Below are 26,368 nucleotides of genomic sequence, written 5' to 3' on the forward strand. Positions count from 1 at the left end.
TCAACTCCTGGGCACCAGACTGTGGGACAATGTCATGTCATTCCCTGGGAAGAAACCTAGGAGGACAGGAGCCTCCAGTCTGTCCTGTCCCTTCCAACCCCATTCCCTCTCCTGCTCTGTTCTGCCTGGCAGAGTTTTGTTCATTGAACTCTACCTGCCCTGGGTTCCACACAATCAACATATGAAAACCATATCTATTTTATTTTCTTAATTTATTGATGTTTAGAGATGGGGTCTTGCTGTGTTGACCAGGCTGGAGTGCAGTAGCACAATCACGGCTCACTGCGGCCTCAAACTCCTGGGCTCAAGTGATCCTTCTGCCTCAGCCTTTGGAGTAGCTGGGACTACAAGTGTGCACCACAATGCCCAGCAAATTTTTTATTTTTACTTTTTAGAGATGGGGTCTCAGTATGTTGCTCAGGCTGGTCTCCAATTCCTGGCCTCGAGTGATTCTCCCACCTCAGCCTCCCAAAGTGCTGAGATTATGGGCATAAGCCACCACACCCAGCCAAAACCCATATATAGAAAATACTTTCAAACCATGGGTTAGCAAACTCCAATCTGTAGGCCAAATCCGGTCCACCACCCGTTTGTGTCAATAAAGTTTTATTGGTACAGGGGCCACATTCATTCATTTACATATTGCCTGTGGCTGCTGTTGAGCTACAATGGCAGAGCTGAATCATGACAGAGACTGATTGTGTGGTCTGCAAAGCCAAAAATATTTACCATCTGCCCATTTCTAAAACACACAGAGGTAGCAGACTCTTTCAGCAGCTAGCATGGAGGGGCCACTTCAATCACTGAACTTATTCAGCAGGGGAACAGGAACAGGAAATGATGGGGACATCAGGCAAGGCGCCCCCCGCCCCCCAGCAAGACTACAGGGGAGGATGCTTGAAAAGAGATCTGAGGGCAGTGAGGGAGTGAGCCATGTCCCCTGCCCCAATTCCTGCTCTCTCCTCTCCCCTTCCAGCCCAGATGACCTCACACCTGTGCAGTTGCCACCCCCTCGGTCCAGTTCGTAGCCACCATTGCAGAAGCAGCGGAACATTCCAGGCAGGTTCTCACAGCTCCCAAACGCACAGAGGTTCCCTTGCGCACACTCGTCCACATCTGCGGGGACCCTGGGTCAGCCTGCCCCACTCAGAGTCTGCGGCGGGGACCCACCCACTCTGTCCTCTGCCCTGCCGGGCCCAACCTCACCCTGGCAGGCCCGGTGGTCCTCGGTGGGGTCAAAGCCCATCTCACATTCACAGCGGTACCCGCCGGGCGCATTGAGGCACTGCCCGTTGTCACAGAGGTCCACATTCTCGGCACATTCGTCCCTGTCTGAGGGGCCCCAAGATTCGGAGGGCTGGAGGCCGGGGGACCAGGACCCACACAGGGTGGGTAGGAGGTCCCAGTCACTGGAAAACTTCGCTGTCAGCCAGAGTACCAGGCAAGTAGCCCTGGGGACTCAGTCCCTGACTCGGGGGTGGGAGGCGAGTGACCGAGGCAGGGACAGGGAGGGGAGAGGTGGTCTGGACTCTTGGACTCCAGAGAGGGGACCCAGTCTCTCCAGATCCAGGGAGGAGGGCAGCCAGGAAGGAAGTGTCTCATGCACTTAAGCGTTCAAGGGAGCCGTGGGCAGGCAGCAGCACCCCTTGGGCCGAGGACACAGCCTCTCCAGCACCCACGGAGCGGCCATTGAGTCAGGAGTCAGGAGGTCGAGTGACCATGGCGGCCACCATGAATTCAGCCCCCGTGGCTGTCCCTCTAGGGCCCCTGCCCTCCCACCCCACTAATCTCACCTTCGCAGGAGAAGCCATCCCCGGCAAAGCCTTGGCGGCAGATGCAGTGGTAGGAGCCAGGGACATTGAGACAGTCACCTCTTGGGCTGCACCGGTGCTCCTGGGAGACGCATTCATCCAGGTCTGCAGGAGATGGAGCCCAGACCCCCCACCCCATGGTGTGTGCATTGGGTGGGGGCAGAAGGCAGAAAGACCCATCAACACTCCAACCCTGACTGCCCCCCTGCAGACACCCCCGGATCCCACCCTCCCACTGCCTTGTCCCCCACCTACCTCTTCTGCTTTGCCCCCACTCCCTGCCCCCAGGTACTCACCGTGACATTCGAAGCCATCCCCCACCCAGCCTGGCAGGCACCTACAGCTGAAACTCCCCGGGATGTTGAGACAGGAGGCGTGACTGTCACAGTTGTGTCCTCCAACCTCGCATTCATCCACATCTAAAGGGAGAGGAGGCACAACGCCGAGACCCAGTCACAGAAGGAAAGACTTGATGCAATAGCAGCTGAAAGGGCAGGGACTCTTCCTCTCTAGGGGAGAGCTGGCCCAGAAAGCCTCCTCCCATCCACCTGGGGAACTTCCATCTTTACCCAGAGCCCAAGAAGAAAACCCCGAAACCTAACAGACATGACTATCAGCAGCCCTCAGAAATGGTCTGAAATAGCAGCATGAAAGACTTCGGGTAGATATTAAGAGCGACTCTCCAGCTGGGCGCGGTGGCTCACGCCTGTAATCTCAGCACTTTGGGAGGCCGAGGCGGGTGGATCACGAGGTCAGGAGATTGAGACCATCCTGGCTAACGCAGTGAAACCCTGTCTCTACTAAAAATACAAAAAAAATTAGCCAGGTGTGGTGGCAGGTGCCTGTAGTCCCAGCTACTCGGGAGGCTAAGGCAGGAGAATGGCGTGAACTCGAGAGGCGGAGCTTGCAGTGAGCAGAGATCGCGCCACTGCACTCCAGCCTGGGCGACAGAGCGAGACTCCATCTCAAAAAAATAAATAAATAAATAAATAAAAAAGTGACTGTCCGAATGAACATGCCCCTTTTCCAAGCCAGGATTTCCCTGTCCACCAGCGTTTCCAATCCAGAGTCAATTATGCCTCACCCTTACAATCTCTGCCATGTTAAACCTTGGTGAGCTGGTTACTAAACATTTCTTTACGACACTTCTGTTTTCCCTGACATAAATTGTGTTTTAAAAGACAATTTTGGATCAACATCAACAACCTCTAAAAAGTCATGGGCTTGATGCTCTGTTATGTAACATTTGTTTCTAATACACATTAAAATAACCATGTAGCTGGAGCGGATAGAATTGTGTCCCCTTAAAAGGTATGTTCAAGTCCTAAACGCTGAAACTCGTCAATGTGACCTTATTTGGAAACAGGGTCTTCGTGGATGTAACTAAGTTAAGATGAGGTCATCCCGGATTAGCGTAGGCTCCCATCCGGTGACTAGTGTTCTTCTAAGAAGGCTGTGTAGCCACATGCAATGGCTTACACCTGTAATCCCAACTACTTGGGAGGCCAAGGTGGGAGGATCGTTTGAGGCAAGGAGTTTGAGACCAGGTTGGGCAACATAGTGAGAACCTGTTCCTACAAAAACACTTTTTTCCCCCCGAGGCATGATTTCACTCTGTCACCCAGGCTGGAGTGCAGTGCAGTGGTGCAATCATAGCTCACTGCAGCCTGGATCTCCTGGTCTTAAGCAATCCTCAGCCTCCTGAGTAGCTAAGACTACAGGTGAGCGCCAGCATGCCTGGCTAATTTTTAAATTTTTTGTCTCAAACTCCTGAGCTCAAGAATCCTTCCACCTCAACCTCCCAAAGTGCTGGCATTACAGAAATGAGTCACCATGCTTGATCAACAAACACTTTTTTTAAAATTAGCCCAGCTTGGTGGCATGCACCTGTATTCCCAGATACTCGGGAGGCTGAGGCTGGGAGGATTGCTTGAACCCAGGAATTTAAGGCTATGAACTAGTTCATGAGCTATGATCACACCACTGCACTATAGCCTGGGCGACACAGCCAGACCTCATCTTTACAAATTAGATACTACTGGGTGCAGTGACTCGTGCCTGTAATCCCAACAAATTGGGAGGCAGAGGCAAGACAAGCTGGAGTGCAGTGGTACGATCTCGGCTCACTGCAACCTCCGCCTCCTGGATTCAAGTGATTCTCCTGCCTCAGCCTCCCAAGTAGTTGGGATTACAGGTGTGCGCCACCACGCCCGGCTAATTTTGTATTTTTAGTAGAGATGGGATTTCACCATGTTGGCCAGGCTGGTCTCAAACTCCTGACCTCAGGTAATCCACCCACCTCAGCCTCCCAAAGTGCTGGGATTACAGGTGTGAGCTACCCTGCCCAGGCTAATTTTTAAAATTTTTAATAGAGATGGGGTTGCCGTCTCTATTAATGTTGCCATATGGCCGTGTTGTGATGTATCCATGTCACCCAGGCTGGTCTCGAACCCATGGGCTCAAGCAGTCCTCCCGCCTTGGCCTCCCAAAGTGCTGGGATTACAAGTGTGAGCCACTGTGCCAATTGGAGAATCAATTTACTTATTTTCTTTTGAGACAGGGTCTCACTCTGTTGCCCAGGCTAGAATGCAGTGGTGCTATCTTGGCTCACTGCCACCTCTGCCTCCTGGGTTCAAATGATTCTCCTGCCCCAGCCTCCCGAGTAGCTGGGATTACCATGCCTGGCTAATTTTTGTATTTTTAGTAGAGATGGGTTTCACCGTGTTGACCAGGCTGGTCTCGAACTCCTGACCTCAGGTGATCTGCCCGCCTCGGCCTCCCAAAGTGCTGGGATTACAGGCATGAGCCACTGCGCCCGGCCCAGATAATCAATTTCTAAGCCACCAATTGTGTGATCATTTGTTATGGCAGCCACAGGGAACTAACACAGTCACTATTCAAATGTTTAAGCGTTCATCCCTGTATCGCATCAAATTATCAAGCATTCACGTTTCAGAAATGCTGCTGCAGACACTTGGGGCTTCCCCTCCTGAGCTGTTCAGGGGACCCTCGCCCCGGGGCACTGTATAGGACTCTCTTCTTGCTTTAACACAAGAAGCCATCCGTGGAAATCTATGAGAATGAATTCTGGCTGTGCTCTGCCCTGGGGGATGGAAACAGACCCTATGAGTCCCAAAATGGCCCCGGGGAGTCCCCTCTGCCTGCACCGCTGACCGCCGGCTCACCAGAGCAGCCTGTGGCCCCCTTCCTGACCATGTAGCCCAGCTGACAGTGGCAGACAAAGGAACCCTTCGTGTTCTCGCAGTCCCCGTGGAGGCAGATGTGAGGGTTCAGGTCACACTCATCCACATCTGTTGGGGAAGAGAGCATGAGGTCTGAGGACTGGGTGCAGAGGTGAAGGGAGAGGAAGTAGGTGAGGGTGGGAGGGAGAGCACCAGCATTCCTGACTTTCCCGCCGCACACATCCTCTCGGCTAGGACTCTCTTTCTTTTCTCCAGGGGCAGGGAGCTCCCTCTATGTCCACTACTGGGCAATTGGGAGTGTTTTGTGAGTGTTTCACAGTGCACATTCCAAGGAACACACCAGGAATGTGTTTCCAAAAGTATTTTATGGTCAAATATATTTAGAGAAGGCTGAGATCCACAAAGCTAACCAGGGTTTCCTCCTGCAGAACTTTTCAGAGCCTTTATGCCAATATGCACAGTGGATCTGCAACAGGGGCATGGAGCAGACTGCATTCCCTAAATGCATTTGTTCACAAGGCCCATCGCTGAAGTGCTTGCTCTCTGAGACTCCTATAAACTGCAACTCTCTAAGCTCTTTAAGCTTCACTCGGTTTCTTGGCCGGGAGTTACATTGTTACTTCCTGGAACTTCCACACTCTGGCCTCAGCTTTGTCCTGGTAGGGCACGCAGTACACATCTGCTCCCCAGGCCCCAGGACAACCTGTAGCCAGGTGAGGACAGCAATCGCCACCTTAGAGAACACAGTTCTGAGTCTCTTTCCTGCCTTGTCCACTGTCCTCTGCCAGAAACCCCTTTGTCTTCGGTGATATTAAAGCACAGCCCTTGAACAGGACACAATCCTCTGATAGATGTTGGGTATGTCGTATTAAACAAACGCCATTTAAAAGAGCAAGGTTCGGGGAATTCTCCTTCTGTTATATAAATGGGGTCTCATGGGCTTTGGAGAGCAGACTTGGGGTGCTAGGGACCCTTAAGTGGAAAAGCAAGTGCTGTTACAAAGCCTCATCTTCCTACCTGTGAATGGCAGGGGTGGGGCCTGGTGTTTGTCATGCCTATGTGCCACCTTGTGGAAGACCTGGTGTGTGAATTCTGACACTGCCTCCTCCACCTGCCCCACCCCGCCGTCCCGGCTCCTCACCAACACATGTCCTCATGTCTGGCGTGGCCATGAAGCCATCATAGCATAGGCAGTGGTGACCCCCTGGCATGTTGGTGCAGTGGCCTTGCTCACAAACGCGGGGGTTCTCTTCACACTCGTCCACGTCTGGGGGAGCAGGGTTGGGGACTGTGCTTAGCTTTGCCCTGATAGACCCCCCAGTACACATCTGCTCCCCAGGCCCCAGGATGAACTGCAGCCAGGTAAGGATAGCAATGGTCACTCGAGTCGTCTGGGGGCGCTCAAGCAGTTCTGAGGTTCTTTTCCACCTTATTCACCCTCCTCTGCAAAAACCCCAGGGGCTCTCCCACAGGGTGAGCAGCCTGCCTGGGGCCAGGACCACAGGCCAGGCAGGGGGTGCCCCGGGTCTGGCTGGCTTCACTATGCTGTGCTGGGCTTTGGGCCAGTGTAGGACCCGGCCAACACCTCCTCCTCACCCTCCACACCAGGCAGTGGGAAGAAGTTGTGCCCACCTACCTGCACATGCCCTTCCGTCAGGCATCAGCGAGTAGCCCTGCCCACAGCTGCACCGGTAGCTGCCCTCAGTGTTAATACAGCGCATGTCACACCCACCATTCTGGACCCGGCATTCGTTGATGTCTGCAGGATGCAGGGCAGACAGGGGCTGGGGCTAGGGGGAGGGGGTCCAGCATGGGGAGGGGGCTGGTTTGGGGGTGGGAGCAGAGTGGAGTTGAGGTGAGGACAGGAGGGGCTGCCACTATGGCTGGGGCTGTGGTTGGTGCCCAGGGGCCAGCAGGTGGGCACAGTCTCACCCACGCAGCCCTGGCGGTCAGGTGTGCCCTGGAAGCCGGCATGGCAGGAGCACTGGAAGGCACCGATGACATTGACACACTGGCCGTGGGGACACAGGCCATCCCTCAGGGAGCACTCGTCGATGTCTGTGGGGGAATGCAGGTGAAAGACAGGCCTGTGCCCCATCTGCCATCTGTGTGACCATGAGACACACTGGGGCACACACGCATGCTAAGGAGCTCACACTGCCGGCATTGGCACAGCCCCGCATGTGCCTGTCCATACACTCGCATTCACTCATTCACTCACATGCAAATACACTCACTCTCCTATAAACACAGACACCCATATACACACCCTATGTGCCCGCTCACACAGACTCACAAACACACCCTGGCACCCACTTACATGTGAACACACTCACCCTTGACAGACACACACAGGCACACTCAGATACACACTCACACTCAGGTGCACACTCCTAAATTCACAACATACCTTATATCCACTTGCACACAAATACACTCACCCATGTGTAAATACACATCCACACCCAGGGGCACACTCACACCCATACACACAAACACCCAATGCACACTCACACATACACACACATCCATGTGCACACTCAGACACACACATAAACACACCCTCAAACATACCTGTTCTTGTGCAAACACACATCCACACCCAGACACCCACATCCAGAGGTACACCCACACAGACCCACTCACAAACACATCCTTACACCCACTCACACACAAACACACCTCTCTTTATAAACATGCATTTGCATCCAACCACACATCACATTCTCTTGCACACACACACAGACTTACGTACAAACACACCCACTCAGAAATTAGCCAGGCATGGTAGTGCATGCCTGTAGTCCCACCTACTTGGGAGGCTGAGGTGGGAGGATCACCTGAGCCCAGGAGGTGGAGGCTGTAGTGAGCTGTGATCGTGCCACTGCACCCCAGCCTGGACAACAGACTGGGACCCTGTCTCAAACAAAACAAAATGAAACATACCTACGCACATGCAAACACACTTGCCCTTGGTAGATACATTCATAGCCAAATACACACTCAAACCCTCTTGTGTGTTCGCACAGATGCACACACAACACACCTACTCACATGCAAACACTCCCCCTTGTACAGACACACACAGTCACACAAATGCACAAACGTTTGCCCTTATACAGACACTCACACATGTGCGTGTTCATCTAGACACACAAACACACTCCGGCCATCTTGCATATAAACCCACTTACACACACAGATACACACTGACACACTTGCACGCTCACACACAGGTATGGCCTCAGAAAGACAGATACACATGCCCACGCTCTCACTCATCAAGCCCACATTCACCAGACACCCACTCACTTTCACACACACAGGCTGACACTCACACTTGCACACCCAGATGCACACTCACCCTCACAGGCAGTGCCCTCGGCCGTCAGCTCATGCCCAGGGGGACACTGGCACTTGTAGCTTCCATCCGTGTTGGTGCAAGTGCCTCCCCGGCAGAGCAGCGGGTCCCTTGCACACTCGTCCACGTCTGAAGGTTTGTGTGGAAAGAGAGAGCAGGCGTGAAGGTGCTGATGTAGGGAGAGGGCATTGAGGCTCATGCTGGCTTCTCCTTGCCACCTCCCCAGACCCCTTCACCCCAGCGGGAGCCAGGAGAGACTGGAGGCTCCGGGTTGGGATGACCCAGGGGAGTGGGGTCTGCACCAGGAGCAGAGACCAGCCAGATGAGGGGGGAGGCTGAGATTCTCAGAAGAACAAAGGCCACGAAGCTGACACTCTTGGGGCCACTAGAAAAGGCGCTAAGAAGCCCTCCTCTACTCCCTGCAGGACACACCAGAAAGCTGAGGATTCAGCTCCCAGAAAGCTGAGTCCTGCTCCCCGCCAGGACTCAGGGCAGGGAGCAGACAGCCTCGCCATGGCCTCATCACTCTTCAGCCACAGAGGCATCCTTCCATCCCCCAGGCCCACCCCAGGGCCTTTGCACATGCTGTTCTCCAGTGTCTTCACCCTTTTCACCCCCACTCCATTCTTTCTGTCTTTCCTTTTGTTGTTGTTGTTGTTTTTGAGATGGAGTCTCACTCTGTTGCCCAAGCTGGAGTGCAGTAGCACTATCTCGGCTCACTGCAACCTCTGCCTCCTGGGTTCATGCAATTCTCCTGCCTCAGCCTCCCAAGTAGCTGGGATTACAGGCGTGCATCACCAAGCCCAGCTAATTTTTGTATTTTTAGTAGAGACAGCGTTTTACCATGTTGGCCAGGCTGGTCTCAAAATCCTGACCTCAAGTGATTCACCTGCCTCAGCCTCCCAAACTGCCAGGATTACAGGTGTGAGCCACCCAGCCCAGCCTTTTTTTTTTTTTTTTTTTTTTTTTTTTTTTGAGACAGATTTTCACACTGTTACCCAGGCCGGAGTGCAGTGACACGATCACAGCTCCCTGCAGCCTCCACCTACTGGGTTCAAACTATCCTCCCACCTCAGCCTCCTGAGTAGCTGGAACTACAGGCAGGCACCACCACGCCCGGCTAATTTTTTAATTTTGTATAGAGACGGGGCCACTCTATGTTGACCAAGCTGGTCTTGAACTCCTGGCCTCAAGCAATCCTGTCTCAGCCACCTCTCATCAGATCATGTGGCCCTTTTAAGGGCTTCTGACAGTGGCAATTTTGCATTCTTTTCTTTTCTTTTTCTTTCTTTTTTTTTTTTTTAATTTGGAGACAGAGTCTCGCTCTGTTGCCCAGGCTGGAGTGCAGTGGCGTGATCTCGGCTACTGCAACCTCCACCTCCTGGGTTCAAGCAATTCTCCTGCCTCAGCTTCCTGAGTAGCTAGAACTACAGGCTCACGCCACCACACCCAGCTAATTTTTTGTATTTTAGTAGAGACGGGGTTTCACCGTGTTGCCCAGGCTGGTTTCGAACTCCTGAATTCAGGCAATCTGCCCACCTCAGCCTCTCGAAGTGCTGGGATTACAGGCATGAGCCACTGTGCCTGGCTTTCTCTTCTTCCTTCCTTCCTTCCTTCCTTTTATTGTTAGACAGGGTCTCACTCTGTCACCCAGGGTGGAGTGAAAAAGTGCGATCATGGTTCACCGCAGCCTCAACCTCCTGGGCTCAAAGGATCCTCCCTTCTCGGCCTCCCGAGTAGCACGCGCCACCATGCCTAGCTAATTTTTTAAAAATTTTGTAGTGACAGGGTCTTGTTATGTTGCCCAGGCTGGCCTCGAACTCCTGGACTCAAGCGATCCTACTGCCTCAGCCTCTCAAAGTGCTGGGATTACAGGCGAGGGCCACTGCACCCAGCCCAATTTTGCATTTCCTCATCGATTCATGTTATTCATGTCTGTCTTCCTGTTAGGCTGTGAGCTCCAAGGAAAGAGGGCTCCCTGGAGCTGGAGCTCCCTGCAGTGCCTCTAGCTCAGAGGATGCATGTGAAATGCTCATCAAATGAAAAACAAAGTCAATGATGGGGACGAGAAGCCTTGTAACCGGCAGTATTTCCCAGGCTTCTCTGAGGGGCCCTGTCCTCTACCCAAGCTACACACCCTCCCCGGGAGACCACACCCCAGTGTGCCGGCCACCCCCAGGTCTCAGCCCCCAGGTCTCTCTCCTAAGGATGAAGCCTCATGGAGCCCAGACTCATTGTAACCCAGCTAATTTGCAGCTCCTCCCTCCTCCTGCCCCCTCCATCCACGTCTGCACAGCAACAGCCGTCCCCACCCTCCCTCTCCTCAATGCCCTCCCTGCCCAGGGTGCCCACCACACCCCTGCCCGGCAGTCACCGACCCATGCAGTCCTTCATCAGCACGAAGCCGCTCTCGTAGCCGGGAAAACACTCGCACTCAAAGCTGCCCGGCGTGTTGACACAGGTGCCCTGGCCGCAGAGGTCAGGAGAGATGCGACACTCGTCGATATCTGTGGGGAGATGGGGGCAGAGGCCGGAGGCGCCGTGTGGGCCACATCACAGGGCACAAGGCAGGGGGGTCCCTGTCCTTTGATGGAGGTGTGGGCTAGAGGAAGCCTGTCTGCAGACATAAGGAGGCACAGGCCAAGAGGGGACACATGATGCAGACATGATGGGGTGCTGTATGGGGTCATCAAATCTGTAGATATGACAGGCAGAACAGAAGCCCCCAAAAGGAGCCAAGGAAATGGAGGGACCCCGAACTAAACATGACAAGGGCAGGGAGTTTTCTCACAGCCTGGAGCTCTCCATTTTCTTTATTTTGGTGGTAGATTTGTTTGTTCATTTTATTTTATTTTATTTTTATTACTTATTTATTTATTTTTAGAGACAGAGTCTTGCTCTGTCACCCAGGCTGGAGTGCAGTGGTGCAATCTCGGCTCACTGCAACTTCTGCCTCCCAGGATCAAGCGATTCTCCTGCCTCTACCTCCCAAGTAGCTGGGATTACAGGCGTGCGCCACCATGCCCGGCTAATTTTGTATTTTTAGTAGAGACAGGTTTTCACCATGTTGGCCAGGCTGGTCACGAACTCCTGACCTAAAGCAATCCACCTGCCTTGGCCTCCCAAAGTGCTAGGATTACAGGCGTCAGCCACTGAGCCCGGCCTGTTTGTTTTTTTAGAGACAGAGTCTTGCTCTGTCACTCAGGCTGGAGTGCAGTGGTGTGATCACAGCTCACTGCAGCCTCAACCTCGCAGGGGCTCAAGGGATCCTTCTGCCTCAGCCTCTTGAGTAGCTGGGACTACAGTTAATGCAATAGTATTTTTTTTATTTTTTGCAGAGATGGAGGTCTCGCTGTGTTACCCGGGCTAGTCTCAAACCCTTGGGCTCAAGCTGTCCTCCTACCTTGGCCTCCAAAAGTGCTGGGATCACAGGCATGAGCCACCATGCCGGCCCTGGAGGCCTCTAAAGGTCACCTTTGCCAGCCCCTTCTTTTATGTTTTATTTACTTATTTATTTATATTTGAGACACAGTCTCTTTCTGTCACCCAGGCTGGAGTGCAGTGGCACAATCTCAGCTCACTGCAACCTCCGCCTCCTGGGTTCAAGTGATTCTCCTGCCTCAGCCTCCCGAGTAGCTGGGATTACAGGTGCCTGCCACCAGGCCCAGCTAATTTTTGTACTTTTAGTAGAGACAGGGTATTGCCATGTTGGCGAGCCTGGTCTCGAACTCTTGACCTCAAGTGATCCATCTGCCTTGGCCTCCCAAAGTGCTGGGATTACAGGTATGATCCATCGTGCCTGGCCCAGCCCCCTTTTTCTTAGAGACGGAGTCTTGCTCTGTCGCCCAGGCTGGAGTGCAGTGGCACGATCTCGGCTCACTGCAAGCTCCGCCTCCCGGGTTCACGCCATTCTCCTGCCTCAGCCTCCCGAGTAGCTGGGACTCCAGGCGCCCACGACCACACCCGGCTAATTTTTGTATTTTTAGTAGAGACGGCGTTTCACCGTGTTAGCCAGGATGGTCTGGATCTCATGACCTTGTGATCTGCCCACCTCGGCCTCCCAAAGTGCTGGGATTACAGGCGTGAGCCGCCGCGCCCGGCCCAGCCCCTTCTTTTATAGTCAGGGTCCCTGCAGCCCAGGGAGGGCAATCACCTGCCCTAGGTCACACAGCACAGAGGCGGACACAAGAAGTGCCCAAAGAACAGGTGCTCGCTGGGCGCTGTGGCTCATGCCTATAATCCCAGCACTTTGGGAGGCCGAGGTGGGTGGATCACCTGAGGTCGGGAGTTCAAGTCCAGCCTGACCAACACGGAGAAACCCCATCACTACTGAAAAATACACAATTAGCCAGGCATGGTGGCGCATGCCTGTAATCCCAGCTACTCAGGAAGCTGAGGCAGGAGAATCACTTGAATCTGGGAGGCGGAGGTTGCGGTGAGCCGAGATCGCGCCATTGCACTGCAGTCTGGGTAACAAGAGTGAAACTCCGTCTCAAAAAAAAAAAGAAGAAAAAGAACAGGTGTTGTCTCTATGTCTTATTCGAGGCCCCTATCCCTGCCAAGGATCACGCTGTCTCCAAGAGGCAGAGGTGGCACCTACCTGTGCAGTTCCGTTCCTGGGCATCCAGGGCGAAGCCCCCTGCACAGGTGCAGTGGAAGCTGCCCACCGTGTTTCTGCAGGTACCGTGCGTGCAGAGGCCAGGGAACACCTTGCATTCATTCACATCTGAAGTACAGGGGTATCAAACCACCCTGACGTCCCCAAGCTCGGGATCCATACACCAAGCCCTCCCTGGGTTCTTAGTGCCTGGCCTTGCCCACATCCCCTTTTCCCCAAACACACTCCCATCTCCAGGCTTTTGCCTATGCCATGCCCCTCCCCATCCTTCCAGGGGCCTGACTCCTTCCCCAACCGCACCTTTATAGAACGGTCGGCCAGACAGGAAGTCCCGGCTGGCAAAGCCCAGCCCCCGCGGGCACAGGCTGGCGAACTCCAGAGACTCGGGATCCGGGCAGGCCTCGCACTCGGCTCCCCACGTGGCCCCGATAGAGCAGCAGCAGACGTCCATCCGGTACTTGCCAGGCAGGGTGACCCCACACTCATCCTCGTCCCATCGCAGGAAACATGGCTCCAATCTCACATCTGCACAGGGGAACAGTCACTGCGTCCCCACCCTTGCCACACTGTGCCCGCTGCAAGACAGGCGTGCCGCTCAGTCACTCCCATCGGAAACTTTCTCCCGGATGTAGCCAGGTCGAGGGCCAGAGTGAAAAGGGGTGACTTCCTCCAGACACTGCCTGGGAGGGTACTATGTGCACTTGTTCTGTAGCACTGTTCTAAGCCCCTCTTTCCATATTTTTTTTTAACGATTAATTCATTGGTTGATTGATTTTTTTTGAGACATAGTCTTGCTCTGTCACCCAGGCTGGAGTGCAGTGGCACAATCTCAGCTCACTGCAACCTCCACCTCCCAGGTTCAAGCGATTCTCCCGCCTCAGCTTCCGAGGAGCTGGGATTACAGGTGTGTGCCACCACACCCGGCTAACTTTTGTATTTTTTAGTAGAGACTCGGTTTCACCACGTTGGCCAGGCTGATCTCGAACTCAAGTGATCTGCCCACCTCGGCCTCCCAAAGTGCTGGGATTACAGGCGTGAGCTACCGTGCTTGGCCAATTTTTTTTTTTTTTTTTTTTTGACAGAGTCTCACTCCGTCCTCCAGGCTGTAGTGCAGTGGCACAATCTCAGCTCACTGCAACCTCCACCTCCCGGGATCAAGCGATTCTCCTGCCTCAGCCTCCCGAGTAGCTGGGATTACAGGCACCCGCCACCACGCTCACCTAATTTTTGTATTTTAGTAGAGATGGGTTTCACCATGTTTGCCAGGCTGGTCTCGAACTCCTGACCTCAAGCAATCCACCCGCCTCAGCCTCCCAAAGTGCTGGCATTACAGGCGTAAGCCACCATGCCCGGCCACTAAGGATTTTTAGGGCAGTGAAACTACCCTGTATGACACTACAATGGTGAACATATGTCATTATACATTCGTCCAAACCCATAGAATGTCCAATACACCAAGGGTAAACCCTAAGGTGCTCTATGGACTTAGAGATGACAGTGCTGTACCAGTGCAGTTTCATCCATCGTAACAAATGCACCTCTAACCCCAGTGCAAGAGGTTGATAGCTGGGGAGGCTGTACGTGTGTGGAGGTGGGGGCTATGTGTTCATATTTGCTGTGAACCTAATACTGTCCTCAAAGATAAATCCTGGCTGGAATTCCAGCACTCTGGGATGCTGAGGTAGGGGGATCCCTTGAGGCCAGGAGTTTGAGACCAGCCTAGGCAAGATAGTGAGACCCTGTCCCTACAAAAATATATATAGATATACCAATAAATAAATAAATTAGCTGGGTGTGGTGGTGCACACCTGCAGTCCCAGCTGCTCAGGAGATCAAGGTACAAAAATCAGTTGAACCCAGGAAGCGCAAGTTGTAGTAAGATGAGATTGCACCACTGCACTCCTGCCTGGGTGACAGAGTGAGACCCCGTCTCAAGAAAAAAGAAAAAAAAAACCCACCCAAATGTCTTTCATGATGTGTTAGCCAGAGGCAGAGGATCCCAAAGGATGCCTGAAATCTCTCCTGTTCAGGCCGGGCGCAGTGGCTCACGCCTGTAATCCCAACACTTTGGGAGGCAGAGGCAGGCAGATCACCTGAGGTCAGGAGTTCAAGACCATCCTAGCCAACATGGTGAAACCCCATCTCTACTAAAAATACAAAAATTAGCCAGGCATGGTGGTGCGTGCCTGTAATCCCAGCTACTCGGGAGGCTGAGGCAGGAGAATCGCTTGAACCCAGGAGGTGGAAGTTGCAGTGAGCCGAGATTGCACCACTGCACTCCAGCCTGGGCGACATAAGCGACACTCCGTCTCAAAAATAAATAAATAAATAAAAAATCTCTCCTGTTCCTCGAGTCACTGTGGGTGGAGGGAACGAAGGAAGAACGTGTGGCCCCGTGTGCGGACCTCGCCTGGACTCACCCACGCACAGCCGGCCCAAGGCGTCCAGCATCAGGCCCTCTGGACACTCACAGCGGAAAGACCCGGCAGTGTTGACGCAACGCCCGTTGGGACAGACTCCCGGGAAGGACTCACACTCGTTAACATCTGGGTAAGGAGGAGGGAAAGCCGGAGGGTCCAGGGAGGGGAAGGGCGCTGGCTGGCCATTCCCCTGGGGTCTCAAGTTGTCCTTGAGGAGGAAGGAAGGGGATGGGGACACGGGAACTGGGGACTCTCAAGAAGGCCTGGGGACCAGGGAGGGAGAACATCTGTCCCCATCGCAAAAGACTCCAGGGTGGGGCCGGAGGTGGCACCCATGAAGGTGGTGCGCCTGGTTGTGTGCAGGCTCTGGAGTAGGGGGTGAGCTGGACATGGGCAGGGAGTTACCATCGCAGGTGACACCTGTCATCTGGGCAAAGCCCCGGGCACAGGCAGGGTCTGCAATTGGGAGAACGAGAGTGAAGAGAGGAGTCATTCTCTCATGCCAGCCCCAGGGGGGACCCGCCCCGTTGAGGGGTTTTCCCATGGGCACCTGGGAGGCCCCGAGGAGGGTGTTACCGATCTCGCAACGTTCGCAGGGGCTCCCCCAGGCTGCCCCGAGGGTGGCGCAGCACTCGGACCGCAGGCTGGCTCCCTGAAGGTTCACCTCACAGCGGCTCTCCTGGATCTTCAGCCAGCAGGTGCCCTTGGTGCTGTCTGGGGAGAAAAGGCTGGTCACCTGTCTCACCTGCTGGCCCTACACCTGCACCCTGACCCATAGATGCCCAGCCTCTGGAATGCCGTCGGGCTCCAGGGCCACTCACCTAGACAGATGGTACCAGAGGGGTCCAGCCGGCTGCCAGGGGCACATTTGCAGGTGTAGGAGCCAGCCAGGTTCAGACAGACGCCGTTCACACACGGGCTGGACAGGCATTCGTCGACGTCTGTGGGGACAGCCCCCCACCAGGTCCTGAGCTGCAGGAGGAGGAGCCTTACCTGGCCAGGACCCCTCCTCCCCAAGGGGCTACTGCACCCGGTGGCACGGGGTGCACCCAGATGCACAAGTGTGCAGAGGGCACTGGAATCAAATGTGCGTGCAAGCACACGTGTGTGCTGAGCTGTGTGTGTACACGCTGTCAGAGACAGGAAATGCCAAACTGTTTTCTTTTTTTTCTTTCTTTTTTTTTTTTTTTTTTTTTTGAAACAGAGTCTCGCTGTGTCGCCCAGGTTGGAGTGCACTGGCACCATCCCGGCTCACTGCAATCTCCGTCTCCCGGGTTCAAGCGATTCTCGTGCCTCAGCCTCCCAAGTAGCTGGGACTACAGGCATGTGCCACCATGCCTGGCTAATTTTTTTTGTATTTTTAGTAGAGACGGGATTTCACGATGTTGGCCAGGCTGGTCTCAAACTCCCAACCTCAGGTGGTCCGTCCACCTCGGCCTCCCAAAGTGCTGGAATTATAGGCGTGAGTCACTGCACCCAGCCAAAACTGTATTCTTACTCTCACCTTCAACACAACACAACACAACACAACACAGAATACATCAGTGATCACATGTGGGTTTTTTTGTTTGTTTGTTTTTGCCAAGGTGCCCAATTTTCTGACACCAGCAGGGTGCCCTATAACTCAATTCTGACGCTCTCTGCCTGGAGTTAAAGTCTGACTCCACAGGTTGAGGGCTCAGTCCCACAAGACTGTCTTCCACACCAGATGCCAGTTGCAAATCGGGGCCTCCAGAATTTCTGCCTTCTCCTCAGGCTTGATCATCCGCTAGAGTGGCTCACAGGACTCAGGGAAATACTTAACTTACATTTACTAGTTTATTATAAAGGATATCACAGGCTGGGCGCTGTGGCTCACGCCTGTCATCCCACCACTTTGGGAGGCAGAGGCGGGTGGATCACTGAGGTCAGGAGTTGGAGACCAGCCTGGCCAACATGATGAAACCCCATCTCTATTAAAAATACAAATTAGTGGGGCGTGGTGGTGCACGCCTGTAGTCCCAGCTACTTGGGAGGCAGAGACAAGATAATCTCTTTAACGGTAGGAGAATTGCTTGAACCCAAGAGGTGGAGGTTGCAGTGAGCCGAGATCGCGCCATTACACTCCAGCCTGGGTGACAGAGCGAGACTCTGTCTCAAAAAGATAAAATAAAAAAATAAAGGATACTACAAATGATGAACAGCCAGATGGAAGAGATGCACAGTGCAGGGTATCTGGGAGGAGATGTGGAACTTCCGTGCCTGCTCTGGGCATGCCGCCCTGCCAGTACACAGATGTGTCCATCCACCTAGAAGCTCTCCAAACTCTGTAGTTTGAGTAGGACTTCTGGGATGTGTGTATAACTGTGTGCCCCTGAGTGTGTACAACCGTGTGTGACTGGGACTGCAAGTGTGGGAAGTGTGAGAATGAGTGTATGGGCCAGGTGTGGTGGCTCACGCCTATAATCCCAGCACTTTGGGAGGCTGAAGCAGGTGGATCACTTGAGGTCAGGAGTTCGAGACCAGCCTGGCGAAGATGGTGAAACCCTGTCTCTACTAAAAACACAAAAATCATCTGGGCGTGGTGATGGGCGCCTCTAATCCCAGCTACTCGGGAGGCTGAGGCAGGAGAATTGCTCGAACTAGGAGGCAGAGGTTGCAGTGAGCCGAGATCGTGCCACTGCACTCCAGCCTGGGTGATAGAGGAAGAGTCTGTCTCAAAAAAAAAAAAAAAAAAGAATACGTGTGTATGTAAATGTGAGTATATGTGTGTCTTTGAGTGTGTGTATGTGAATGTAGGTACATATGCAAGTGTCTTTGAGCATGCGTGTCTGCGTACACATGCACACAGCATGTCTGAATGTATGTGTCTGTGTGCACACAGCATGTGCAGCGTGTCTAGGTGTATGTATGCATGACACATGCAACGTGCATGTCTGAGTGTGGCTGTGTACAGGATGTTTCTGAGCGTGTGCATGTGTGTCTTGTGTACACACCTCATGCAACATGTGAGTATTTGAGCGTGTGCATATATGTGTGTGTGCACACTACATATAGCATGCATGTGTATGTGAATAGAGGTAACATGTAAGCATCTTTGCGTGTGTGCGTGCCTGTGTGTGCACACGCCAAACGCCGAGTATGTTGGAGCATATGTGTGTGTGCAAACCCACGTGAGCCCGGGACCCAGTACCTTTGCAGATCTCCACGTCCTGCCAGAAGTGGAAGCCGGGGGGGCAGGAGCAGCTGTAGCTGCCAGGGCTATTCTGGCACCACCCGTTGTCACACAGGAGGCTGTTGAGGGCACACTCATCTACGTCTGTGGGGTGGGGGTGGGAGAGAGGGGTGAGGGGTCTGCAGTGGGAGAGGCCGCCCACACATCCGCCTGCCAGGTGGCATGCTCACCTATGCAGTCCTTGCCTGAGGCACCTGCCTCATAACCCAGGTTGCAGATGCAGCGGTAGCTGCCCCGAAGGTTCTCACACACGCCATTGGCACAAACCTCAGGGTCCAGAGCACACTCGTTGATGTCTACGGCAGGAGGAGGGTGTGTCAGCAGCAGCAGAAGGAGGGTGTGTCTGTGGCAGGAGGAGGGTGTGTCCCGGCACACCAGGGGTCTCTAGAAGTCAGATTCTCCAAGGCCAGAGCTCCAGCCCAGACCTGGCCTCATTTTGCTCTAAACCAAGGTTTCTCAGCCTGGGCACTGCTGACATTTGGGGCCAGATCATTTTTTGCTGCAAGAGGCCATCCCGTGCGTTTTAGGATGTCAAGTAGCTCCCGTGGCCTCCACCCATGAGTTGTCAGTAGCACCCACCACCCCAGTACTACTCCAGACATTGTCAAATGACCTCGGTGGGGCAGGGGCCAAATTATCTCCAGTTTGGAAATAGTGGAGCAGACATCCATACAGTGGCATTGTCATAAAAATAAAAGCACTTATAGGCCAGATACAGTGGCTGTCACCTGTAATCCCACCACTTTGGGAGGCTGAGGTGGGAGGATTGTTTGAGCCCAGGAGTTTGAGACCAGCCTGGGCAACATAGCAAGACCCCATCTCTATAAAAAGTAATTTTTTTTTTTTGAGATAGGGTCTCACTCTGTCGCACAGGCTGGAGTGCAATGGTGTGATCTCAGCTCACTGCAACCTCCGCCTCCCTCGTTCAAGTGATTCTCGTGACTCAGCCCCCCAAGTAGCCGGGATTACAGCCGCCTGCCACCGCGGCTGGCTAATTTTTCTATTTTTAGTAGAGATGGGTTTCACCATGTTGGCCAGGCTGGTGTGGAACTCCTGACCTCAAGTGATCCACCTCCCTCAGCCTCCCAAAGTGCTGGGATTACAGGCGTGAGCCACCGCATCTGGCCATGAAGTAAATGTTTTAAAAACTGGCTGGGCATGGCAGCTCATGTCTGTAATCACAGCACTTTGGGAGGCCGAGGTGGGTGGATCACTTGAGGCCAGAAGTTTGAGACCAGCCTGGGCAACAGGGCAAAACCCCATCTCTACTAAAAAAAAAAAAATACAAAAATTAGCCAGGCGTGGAGACACACGCCTGTAATCCCAGCTATTTGGGAGGCTGAGGCAGGAGAATCACTTGAACCCAGGAGGCGGAGGTTGCAGTCAGCCAAGATCATGCCACTGCACTCCAGCCTGAGTAACAGAGCAAGACTCTGTCAAAAAAAAAAAAGAAAGAAAGAAAGAAAAGAAAGAAAAAGAAGAAAGAAAGAAAGAAAAGAGAAAGAAAGAAAGAAAGAGAGAAAGAAAGAAGAAAAACAAATTAGCAGGTCGTGGTGGGGAGTGCCTGTAGTCCCAGCTACGCAGGTGGTATCACTTGAGCCCAAGAGGTCGAGGTTGCAGTGAGCTGTGATTGCACCACATCACTCGAGCCTGGGCAATATAGTGAGATCGAATCTCTAAAAAAGGGTGGGGGGAATTTTGGACATAGACACACATACAGGGAGAACGCCGTGTGAAGATGGAGGCAGAGATGGGGTGACGCCTCTATGAGCCAAGAAATGCCAAAGATTGCTGGAGTCACCACCAGAAGCTGGAGAGGGGTCCGGGACAGATTCTCCCTCAAAGCCTCCAAGGGAACCAGCCCTGCCCGCACCTTGATCTCTGACCTCTGGCCTCCAGGAGTGTGAGAGAATCAACTTCTGTTGTTGAAGCCGTCTGGTCTGGGGCACTTTGTTACGGGAACCCTGAGCAAACTCCTACAGCCTCCGACCACGGCTCTCCCCCCATCTGGTAGGGGCAGGCTGGCTGCTGTTTGGAGGCGCTGGGCTCCACTTACCTCGACCATCCGTGGTAATGCCAAGCCCACTGCTGCACAGTGCCTGGAACTCAGCTGGGGATGGAGGGACAGAGTGAGATGGGTCAGGGAGCTTAGCCATGGCTCGGATTCAGCCACAGGCAGGGATTAGGTCCCCTAGTCTTGGGCAACAGTTTGGGACTAAGACACAACTCCAACCCTGGGGAGGGAGCAACTCCCTTCAGCCTCTTTTTGGGAAGAGCCCCCACTCCATGGCAGCCATGACCCCCCACCAGAAGCGAGGACCGATGGAGGCACTCAGACCAAGGAGGCGATGGGGACCGGGCAGCCGGATGCTCACCGGAGTTTTTGGCAGGACAAAGCTGGCAGGGCTCCCCAAAACCATGGTCCGGGTTGGCACAGCAGCACTCGGACTTGGTGACAGTGCCAGGGAAGGGGCGGGCACAGGAGCCCTTCTCGATGGCCCCATAGCAGGTGCTGCGCACGTGGGTGTCCATGCACATGCGGCCATCCGTGCCTACCACCAGCCCCCCCAGGCACTGGCAGAGGAAGGAGCCCTCGGTGTTGGTACAGCGGCCGTTCACGCAGATGCCGGGCGTCTGGCACTCGTCAATGTCTGCAGAAGCAGTGGCAGCACGGGGATGGGTTCTAGCCTGCTCCCTTCCTCTCTCCCCTCCACATCTCCCACTCTTTCCATCTTCCCAGCCATTCTATTTCCTTCCTTTCCAGTTTCTTGTCTTTCCAGTTTCCTGTTGTCTGTGTCTGTGTCCTCTCCTCCTCTTGTCTCCTTCCTCTTCTCCTCCCCCATTATTCCCCATCTTTCTATCTTTCTCTCCACCTTTAAACAAATTTTTTAAAGGCAGGGTCTGACTTCCAGACTGGAGTGCAGTGGCATGATCATAGCTCACTGCAGCCTCCAACTCCGGGGCTCAAGCAATCCTGCTGCCTCAGCCTCCCGAGTAGGAGGGACTACAGGGGTTCATCTCCATGTTCGGCTAATTTTTTAAAATTTTTTATAGAGATGGAGTCTCATCATGTTGTCCAGGCTGGTCTCAAACTCCTGAGCGCAAGTGATCCTTCTGCCTCAGCCTTCCAAAGTGCTGAGATTACAGATGCATGTTACCATGCCCAGCTAATTTTTTTTTTTAGGTAGAAATGGGGTCTGACTATGTTGCTCAGGCTGGTCTCGAACTCCTGTCCTCAAGGGATCCTCTAACCTCAGCTTCCCAAAGTGCTGGGATCACAGATGAACCTGGCCCTTCCCCACCTTATAACCCATCAATTTTTTTTTTCTTTTGAGATGGAGTCTCACTCTTGTCACCCAGGCTGGAGCGCAATGGCGCGATCTCGGCTCACTGCAACCTCTACCTCCCAGGATCAAGTAATTCTCCTGCCTCAGCCTCCCAAGTAGCTGGGATTACAGGTACCCACCACCACACCTGGCTAATTTTTATATTTTTAGTAGAGATGGGGTTTCACCATGTTGGCCAGGCTGTTCTCGAACTCCTGACCTCAAATGATCCACCCACCTTGGCGTCCCAAAGTGCTGGGATTACAGGTGCCCACCACCACACCCGACTAATTTTTGTATTTTTAGTAGAGACGGGGTTTCACCATGTTGTCCAGGCTGGTCTTGAACTCCTGACCTCAAATGATCCATCTGCCTTGGCCTCCCAAGGTGCTGGGACTACAGGCGTGAGCCATGGCACCTGCCTCTTCTTTTCTTCCTTTTCTTTTTCTTTGCTTCTTCCCTTTTCCCTCCTCCTCCTCTTTCTCTCCCTGCCCCTTCTCTTCTCCTTCTCTCATGCCTGTCCCATCCCTGTCTGGTCCCTCTCCTCTTCCTCCCTATCCCTGTGCTTCCCCATCTCCCTTCTCCCCTCCGCTGGCCAGTCTGGTTCCAGGCTTACCCATGCAGTAGTGGCCGCCAGGCGCCAGCAGGAAGCCGGGTTTGCAGAGGCAGGAGAAGCTGCCATCCTCGTTGAGACACACGCCATTGACGCACATGGTGCTGGTGGCACACTCGTTGTGGTCTGGGGACAACAGGAGAGGCTGGGTCCAGGCAGGGACCACACTGGGACTCTCTCTCTCCCTCCTCCAGGCTCCAGGACTGACCGCCCGTCCCCCACAAGATCCCTCCCTGGGGTGTGGGAGGAAACAAGCTGTAGTTGTCTGTGACTGTGTGTGCTTGTATATTAGTCTGTCCGCTGGGACGTGAGTTCCCCAGGGCATGACCCCTGTCTTGCTCAGGCTGCATACGGTAGGTGCTGCATAAATATTTGCTCAAAGCTGAATAAAGGTGGTGGTTTTTGCACAACATTGGAAATTTATTAAATATCAGTGAATTGTTCATTTTAAAATGTTTAAATATTTTTTAAAAGACAACAATTTTTTTTTTTTGAGACAGAGTCTCGCTCTGTCACCCAGGCTGGAGCACAGTGGTGTGATCTCAGCTCCCTGCAACCTCCACCTCCCAGGTTCAAGCAATTCTCCTGCTTCAGCCTCCTGAGTAGCTGGGATTACAGGTATGTACCACCATGCCTGGCTAATTGTTTTTGTATTTTTAGTAGAGACGGGGTTTCATCATGTTGGCCAGGCTAGTCTTGAACTCCTGACCTCGTGATCCGCCCACCTCGGCCTCCCAAAGTGCTGGGATTACAGGTGTGAGCCACCGCGCCCAACCTCTTGTTCACTTTTAAATGATTAAATTTAGGTTGTGTGAATCTTACTTCAATTTCATAAAAAGGAAACGGAAATAAAGTTAGTAAGACCATGGTCTAATTTAATGGAAGGTGGCAGGGGCAGAAATGAGTTGTTTTCCAAAATGTCAGTTTTAAACAATAAAGGACTGAACATACATTAAAAAAAAAAAAAATGTGGCCGGGCACGGTGGTTCACGCCTGTAATCCCAGCACTTTGGGAGGCCGAGACGGGCAGATCACGAGGTCAGGAGATTGAGACCATCCTGGCTAACACAGTGAAACCCCGTCTCTACTAAAAATACAAAAAAAAAAGAAAAAAAATATTAGCCGGGCGTGGTGGCGGGCGCCTGTGGTCCCAGTTACTCGGGAGGCTGAGGCAGGAGAATGACGTGAACCCAGGAGGTGGAGGTTGCAGTGAGCCAGGATCATGCCGCTGCACTCCAGCCTGGGGGACGGAGTGAGACTCTGTCTCAAAATAAATAAATAAATAAATAAATAAATAAATAAATAAAAGAACTGCATGAAATGCCACCACAAAATATGCACATGAGCATTCACAGAAGCATTATGCCTAACAGCAAAAAGTGAAAACAAACCAGTGTCCTACTGATGAATGGATCAACACATTGTGGTCTATTCATGTAATGGAACATTATTTGGCCATGGAAAAGAATGAAGAAGCCAGGTATGCTGACTCATGTCTGTAGTCCCAGCTACTCAAGTGGCTGAGGCAGGGGGATTGCTTGAGCCCCCCAGGACCCGTACCTGGGGTACGGGAAGCAAACAAGCTGTGGTTGTCTATGGCTGTGTTTGCTTGTATATTAGTCTGTCTGCTGGGATATAAGTTAAAGTCCAGCCTAGGCAACATAGTGAGAGCCAATCACAAAAAAATAAATATATGACTGGGCGCGATGGCTCACGCTTGTAATCCCAGCACTTTGGGAGGCCGAGGCGGGCGGATCACCTGGGGTCAGGCGTTCGAGACCAGCCTGGCCAACATGGTGAAACCCCGTCTCTACTAAAAATACAAACGTTAGCTGGGCACAGTGGCACACACCTGTAATCTCAGCTACTCAGGAGGCTGAGGCAGGAGAATCTCTTGAACCCAGGCAGCGGAGGTTGCAGTGAGCCAAGATGGCACCACTGCACTCCAGCCTGGGAGATAGAGAGGGACTCAAAATGAATAAATAAATAAATATATAAATAAATATAAATATATATATATATATATTTTTTTTTGAAACAAGGTCTAGCTCTGTCAGCCAGGCTAGAGTGCAGTGATGCCATCACAGCTCACTACAGCCCTGAACTCCTGGGCTCAAGTGATCCTCCTGCCTCAACCTCCTGAGTAGCTGGGACTACAGGCACCTGCCACCATTCCAGACTAATTTTTGGGTTTTCTGTAGAGACAGGGTCTTGCTATGTTGCTCAGGCTGATCTTGCAATCCTCCTGCCTCAAGCGATCCTCCTGCCTTCCAAAGTACTGGGATTACAGTTGTGAGCCACTAAGCTTGGCATAAAAAAAAAAAAATTTTTTTTTTTTTGAGACTGAGTCTCTCTCTTTCACCCACACTGGAGTGCAGTGGTGTGATCTTGGCTCATTGCAGCCTCCATCTCCTGGGTTCAAGCAATTCTCCTGCTTCAGCCTCCTGAATAGCTGGGATTACAGGCATGTGCCACCACACTCGGCTAATTTTTGTATTTTTAGTAGTGACAGGGTTTCACCATGTTGGCCAGGCTGGTCTCGAACACTTGAACTCAAGTGATCCTCCCACCTCAGCCTCCCAAAGTGTTGGGATTACAAGCATGAGCCACTGTGCCTGGCATAAAAATTTATTTAATTAAAAAAAAAATGAGGCCGGGTATGGTGGCTCATGCCTATAATCCCAGCACTTTGGGAGGCCGAGGCGGGCAGATCATGAGGTGAGGAGATCGAGACCATCCTGGCCAACATGGTGAAACCCCCGTCTCTACTAAAATACAAAAAATTAGCTGGGCCTAATGGTGGGGGCCTGTAGTCCCAGCTACTCAGGAGGCTGAGGCAGGGGAATCGCTTGAACTGGGGAGGCGGGGGTTGCAGTGAGCTGAGATCGCACCACTGCACTCCAGCCTGGCGATACAGCGAGACTCCATCTAGAAAAAAAAAAAAAATGAAGCACCAATACATGCTGCAATATGGATGAATCTTGAAAACATCATATTCAGCAAAAGAAGCCAGTCACAAAAAGCCATGATTCCCTTTTGTCCAGAACTGGCAGCTTCATTGAGTCAGAAAACCAATTCGCCTAGTGCCCAGGGCTGCGGGTGAAGACAGAGAATTATAGAATGACTATTAATGAATACCAGATTTGTTTTTGAGGTGATAAAGATATTTTCCAGCTGGGTTGTAGTGATGCTTGTCCACCTCTGTGCATATACTAAAAACCGTTGACTAGTACACTTCAAATGGCTAATTTTATGGTATATGAATTATATATCAATAAATGCCAAAAAATGTCTTTTTAAATGAAGGAATGCAGAAAGGACAAGATCCTTCCACCCGAGGGGAGACTTGAAGGTAGACCTCCTGAGATAAGGTGACGGAGTCAAGAGGTCCCATTGGACCAATGGGACTTGGCTCCCACAAGCCATAACTCACCATACCTCGGGTGGGGGCACTCTCCAAGGTCCTGATCTCATCTCTCCTCTCTCTCTCTCTCTCTCTCTCTCTCTCTCTCTCTCTCTCTCTCTCTGTCTCTCTCTCTCTCTCTCTGTCTGTCTGTCTCACATCAGCCAGGCTCTTCCAAGCCATCCTAGGATGGGGAGGGACCCTGCTTCAGGCCAGGGTCAGGTGGTTGCCAGTGTGGTCTTGCCCAAAAAAATCTTTCTTTTTCTTTCTTTTTTTTTTGACAGTTTCGCTCTTGTTCCACAGGCTGGAGTGCAGTGGTGCGATCTCAGCTCACTGCAACTTCTGCCTCCCGGGTTCAAGTGATTCTTCTGCCTCAGCCTCCTGAGTAGCTGGGATTAC

General features: G+C 52.7%; 1 protein-coding gene across 6 annotated transcripts in view; it reads right to left on the bottom strand.

Annotated features, from left to right (window-relative positions):
* Window positions 1-26,368, bottom strand: part of FBN3 (fibrillin 3) — an 86,417-nt gene that overhangs the window by 45,337 nt on the left and 14,712 nt on the right. For 4 of the 6 annotated variants that reach the window (XM_054463263.2, XM_063657431.1, XM_063657429.1 and 1 more), the window contains exons 14-34: window positions 22,570-22,692; window positions 21,003-21,278; window positions 20,684-20,737; window positions 18,798-18,923; window positions 18,586-18,711; window positions 16,235-16,354; window positions 15,990-16,127; window positions 15,819-15,869; window positions 15,414-15,539; window positions 13,294-13,518; window positions 12,976-13,101; window positions 10,754-10,882; window positions 8,379-8,504; window positions 6,947-7,072; window positions 6,651-6,773; window positions 6,156-6,281; window positions 4,997-5,122; window positions 2,108-2,230; window positions 1,794-1,916; window positions 1,207-1,332; window positions 994-1,116 (exon numbers count right to left, since the gene is read on the bottom strand). In XM_054463263.2, coding sequence (XP_054319238.2) covers window positions 994-1,116; window positions 1,207-1,332; window positions 1,794-1,916; window positions 2,108-2,230; window positions 4,997-5,122; window positions 6,156-6,281; window positions 6,651-6,773; window positions 6,947-7,072; window positions 8,379-8,504; window positions 10,754-10,882; window positions 12,976-13,101; window positions 13,294-13,518; window positions 15,414-15,539; window positions 15,819-15,869; window positions 15,990-16,127; window positions 16,235-16,354; window positions 18,586-18,711; window positions 18,798-18,923; window positions 20,684-20,737; window positions 21,003-21,278; window positions 22,570-22,692 — 2,742 coding nt within the window. The remainder of the gene's footprint in view (window positions 1-993; window positions 1,117-1,206; window positions 1,333-1,793; window positions 1,917-2,107; window positions 2,231-4,996; window positions 5,123-6,155; window positions 6,282-6,650; window positions 6,774-6,946; window positions 7,073-8,378; window positions 8,505-10,753; window positions 10,883-12,975; window positions 13,102-13,293; window positions 13,519-15,413; window positions 15,540-15,818; window positions 15,870-15,989; window positions 16,128-16,234; window positions 16,355-18,585; window positions 18,712-18,797; window positions 18,924-20,683; window positions 20,738-21,002; window positions 21,279-22,569; window positions 22,693-26,368) is intronic. The other 2 variants (XM_063657433.1, XM_063657432.1) reach the window with 2 other exon arrangements.

Source organism: Pongo pygmaeus, chromosome 20 (assembly GCF_028885625.2).
Source record: "Pongo pygmaeus isolate AG05252 chromosome 20, NHGRI_mPonPyg2-v2.0_pri, whole genome shotgun sequence".
Taxonomy (NCBI): domain Eukaryota; kingdom Metazoa; phylum Chordata; class Mammalia; order Primates; family Hominidae; genus Pongo; species Pongo pygmaeus.